Source organism: Aphis gossypii, chromosome 3 (genome assembly GCF_020184175.1).
Source record: "Aphis gossypii isolate Hap1 chromosome 3, ASM2018417v2, whole genome shotgun sequence".
In the NCBI taxonomy this organism is placed as follows: domain Eukaryota; kingdom Metazoa; phylum Arthropoda; class Insecta; order Hemiptera; family Aphididae; genus Aphis; species Aphis gossypii.
Window position 1 is genome coordinate 40325276 of NC_065532.1, and position 4716 is coordinate 40329991.

General features: G+C 25.3%; 1 protein-coding gene across 1 annotated transcript; it reads left to right on the forward strand.

The window, feature by feature from the left end:
• Nucleotides 1-276: 276 nt before the first annotated feature.
• LOC114121408 (uncharacterized) lies at nucleotides 277-2667 on the forward strand. Its single transcript, XM_027983723.2, has 6 exons — nucleotides 277-815; nucleotides 931-1012; nucleotides 1311-1559; nucleotides 1734-1908; nucleotides 1979-2067; nucleotides 2281-2667. Exons 1-6 carry the CDS (start codon nucleotides 789-791, stop codon nucleotides 2484-2486), a joined length of 828 nt encoding a protein of 275 aa, XP_027839524.2. The 5' UTR covers nucleotides 277-788; the 3' UTR covers nucleotides 2487-2667.
• The last annotated feature ends 2049 nt before the right edge of the window (nucleotides 2668-4716 follow it).

Consider the following 4716-nt stretch of genomic DNA (forward strand, 5'->3'; position numbering starts at 1 on the left):
CAAATAACTAACCAGCTGCTGAGCTGCAGCACATGATAGTAGAAACAATGGTATAGGGTATAATTGTATCGACAGTAAGGATTGTTAAAAAAATTTGTAATTGAAGATTTGTTGACCACTCATCATTGTGCATTAATAGTGTATCGTGTATTTACTATTTACTATATGATATTTAACACTATGATGTATTGACCTTATAATTGACCACGGCTATAGATAATATATATATATATATGTATATATATATTATCTATAGCCGTGTAGTTGACTGAACAAAATGGTTGTTAGCAGGTATTACTTGGTTTATTATTATAAACGATAATACGGTATACCGTGTTTACCAATGATACCTACGTGTTAGATTTTATTTTACTTCACCATCACCACTCGCCAGTCGCCGCCTCACCCATGATATAAACATTGATTAAGGACTCACCAGTCACCACTATAGACAACCGTCCACCGTGCATTGTGCTGACGTGTGGTTACTTTGGTTGTGGGATCAATTATACATTTATTTATAAATTATTGGTTCGAGACGTTCAAGTGGTTTATGTTCACGACAAAATTGAAACTTCCGTTTTATATGTTGTTCTAAGTATAAGTTTTTTAAGTATTTCACACCTTTTTGTTTTTATTACGTAGTATTATAATTTAATCAAATTTATAAAATCATAGCCTTAAAATTGTTGGATAATTTTTATTAGGTATATTATATTTAGTACAAAATAATATAACATAATAATAAAAATTTTAAATATAATATATGATAATACAAAGTATCTAAAATGGCGGTTCCACTTCCATGTGTACAGGTAACTGTTATTATTATTTAATACCTACCTTTTAATTTTTATATTTTACAAATAACTTAGTTTCTTTCTTTATTATACTATAATATAATATATATTATATAATATACTATTTTAGGTTGGAAAATGTGAAAAGTGTTTGAACTATTATCCTGCTAAATCTATTCATCAATGTATGCTTGTTACTGTCAAAGAGCAAAGTAATAATATTATTAATATAAGTCATATGATTGTTTTAAATTGTTAAGTAGATAATTTTAAAGAACACAGTATTATAATATTGTCAACTGCTTAATGTCTTGGTGTGATCTTTTTTATCATTATACATGTAAACTATATTATAGATTAAGTTTATAATTTAAATATATTTTATCAATGACATGTAAAATATTCTTTTAAACCAATCATTAAGACACCTATTTAACTATTATACAAATATACAATGAATATTTTAAAATAAATTTAATTATAAGATTTTAATTTTAATATTTTTGTTAGAACATTTGAGAAAAATTTTACCAGCAGAGTGCAAAGAAAAAAACACATCACAGATAAATCTTAATAATAATGATAATGATCAAATAATAGTAAAGAATAAAGACACTATAAATGATTATAGTTCTACTTCTTGTTTAATAAGTGCCATTAAAAGTCGGCGTCCATTATTTGATCATACAATGCCATTATCAAATAGATGTGAATCAATTAAAAACAAATTATGGAGTGAAGTACATGATAAATTACAAGGTGATATATAATAAAATTTTAACTTACGTTTATAAGATGAAATAATTATTTGGAAATAAATTTACTTCATATAAAACATTTTTATATATTTCTAATTGGCATTTTTTTAAACAAAATACTGTATAGTGTATAATGTACCTATATTACAGCTTAATATTTTTTTTAATGTTTAAGGTCAATTCACTATTGACGAGTTAAAAAAAAAATGGAAATATCTAAAGGAAAAATATGTCCGTGAAAGACAAAAACAAAAAAAAAATGGTTTTAAAGTAGCTAAAAAATCAAAATGGTTACATTATACTCAACTATCATTCCTGGAAGAAGTGGTAACACAATTTCATGATAAAAAGTAGCTATTCCATTCTTAAAACCATAAATAATTATTAATGTTTTTATATTTTTAATCCAATTTTTTTTAGGATTATAAGTAATTTAGATTTAAATTTAGACAATTGTTCTGAAGACTCTCCTCAAAATTTAACTGCTAAAGATCAAAACAGAAAAGAAAGTATGTCTTAAATATTTATGTTTTATTGTCTTGTACATATTTGTGATATTTTCACTTACAAATTAGTATTATTAATGCTTTATATTTAAAAATTTTATTTTGGTATCTATATGAATATCACACAATTTATAAATAGTGTATTATTGTATTTTTAAATATTAGTTTACAATTTTTAAATTGTACATAATAAAATATTAATTATTATATGTCTAGAAAACGATCATAACTTCCAAAGATTAAATGGGCATAAAATAGCAAGACATTCATCACTAGCAGAATTAATTGATGAACCATATGATTCTGATGTCGCTTTTGGAAAGTATTTAGTATCATTAATGAAAGATTTACCAATAAGTAAGAGAAAAAAGTTACAAAGTCAGATTATAACGACTGTTATATCTGCTCAGGATCTAGATTAAAGACCATGATCATAATGTTTATAATATAATTTGTACAGACTCGAACGTATTAATTATTATTATTTTTGAATGTTGTTTAATTTATTTAAAAATAATTTTTATGCTGATTAATACTATGTATAATAATAATTTTATTTATATTAGATTTAGAGTGGAGCAATGAATATATTTATTTTACAATTTGGTTTTTTTTCTGTTAATTATCACTTTTTGAGACAGTAAAAATGCTTTCATTTTCAATAATGAGGGTTTTTGGTAGCTAATTGAATCTAGTTTGTACTTTAGAAAAGTAAAAATCAATTTTATTTTATTTTTAGTATGATTCAAAAATGAATAATAGTAAATACTTGTAATTTTTACTAAACTTTAAAATTATTTTTTCTATTTATAATATAATTTTCATAATAATTTGACTATTATTCAGTTTATTATCCACTTTATAAGTATGTAATTTTTTCTAGTTTCTTTAAATGTCAATTAAAAATTATTTGCTGGATAGAAATTCATAAAAATTTTACATTAAGCTTCTTCATAAGTTAATTTCTCTATAAGAAATATATTGAAATAAATTTTTCATAAGTATATAAACTTTTTAAGTTAGAATTTTATGAAACAACAAAAAGAACAAATTATTTTGTTGTTAGAAATTCATAAAAAAAAAAAAAAAAAAATAACTAGGGTTTAAAAATTGAAAACAAGGTTCATTATATTTCAAACTATGTATATAAAATTCAATATTCACCTGTCAAATAATTGTTTCTCCTGAAACAATTTTTTATATTTTGTTGTATTTCAAAAAATAAGAATAGATACTTGCAATTTTCACCAAATGTTTAATATTATCATTTTCTTTATAATATGATACAATTTCTCAAAAGTAAAAATTTTGAGCTAAATAGCTAAAAATAACTCATAAATATGGGTATGATAAATTTTCAATTTTTTTTTCAATCAATGTCAATAAACAATTATTTGTAGGACCAAAGTTGTTGAAAATTAAATACTAGATTCCACATTCATTTTTGGGAAAACAGTTAACTATAAAGAATACATAGAAATATAGAATCATAAGTCGATACAATATGATAACGTTACAATGTTTAAACTGATTCCAAAAAAAAAAAAAAAGGAAAGTTAAATAAACATTTACGTATTATAACAAAATTGGTCGTGTGGGTGTTCACGTTTGACGCGTTTTACGTGTTAAGTAGGCGGGTCAATTAGTTTGTAAAATTTCGCACTGCGAGCAAAATGAATTTGGTTGAAAAATTCGGTTGTTGATTTCTCTATGTACCTATTCTGATATTGTAGGTAGCAAAAAGTCGTGGAGTGCAGCAGCAGTATTACGAACAAACACCATAGGGAATTTGATTGATATTGTCCTCGGATTTTTCGATTGAAAAACTTGTATTTTGAGCAAGTGGGTTTTAGCGCGATATTCCTACACTGGGACTGAATTTAAAAGCCAAAGTCGTAGAATTTGATCATACAACATAAGGGAACATATCTAGCATAAAGACTAATGAGGTTTATTGATGAATAGAAAAATTATTTTTAGCTTCTGGTATTCTTGTTAAAACAAGGAGATAATATGTAGATTCCATGTTAGTTTTCTATCCAAAATTGCACCAAAGTATTTGATATTAGCCATTAGGTGACCAAGAGATACTATTAAGGTAAATTTTTAAATTACCAGGAGTTTTAAGGTGACGGTGAAGTGGACCACTATGGTTTTTTGAGGGTTTAACTTTATTTTCCATTTTTCCTCACTTTTGAAACAAATATAGACTATAGAGTTGTATGAATGAAAACCATACGGTGCCCGCTTCCTAAATCTTACGCACATAATAAACAGAACATGGCACTATATTTACCTGACTAGTACGGCTACATGCACCACAGTTTGTTAAGGTATAGTAGGTACTATAGCATACACTACACCATAAACATTATTAGCCAGAATCTCACCATGAAGATTTTCAATAAGATCATATCGTTACATATCAGTTTATTGTAGTGATACGTATCGAAAAAACCGGTATACATCGAAACGTATAACAAATTTGGATATTCAATGACAACATTCCGGGTTTATATTATTTATAAATGGTACCGGCGCACCGTAAGCCACTTACTGACATCAAATAACGATATGAATAAATTATAGATACGTATAGTAGATGTAACTTTTTAACGTATCGTAAACTTCTTGAACACTAGTCCGTTTCCG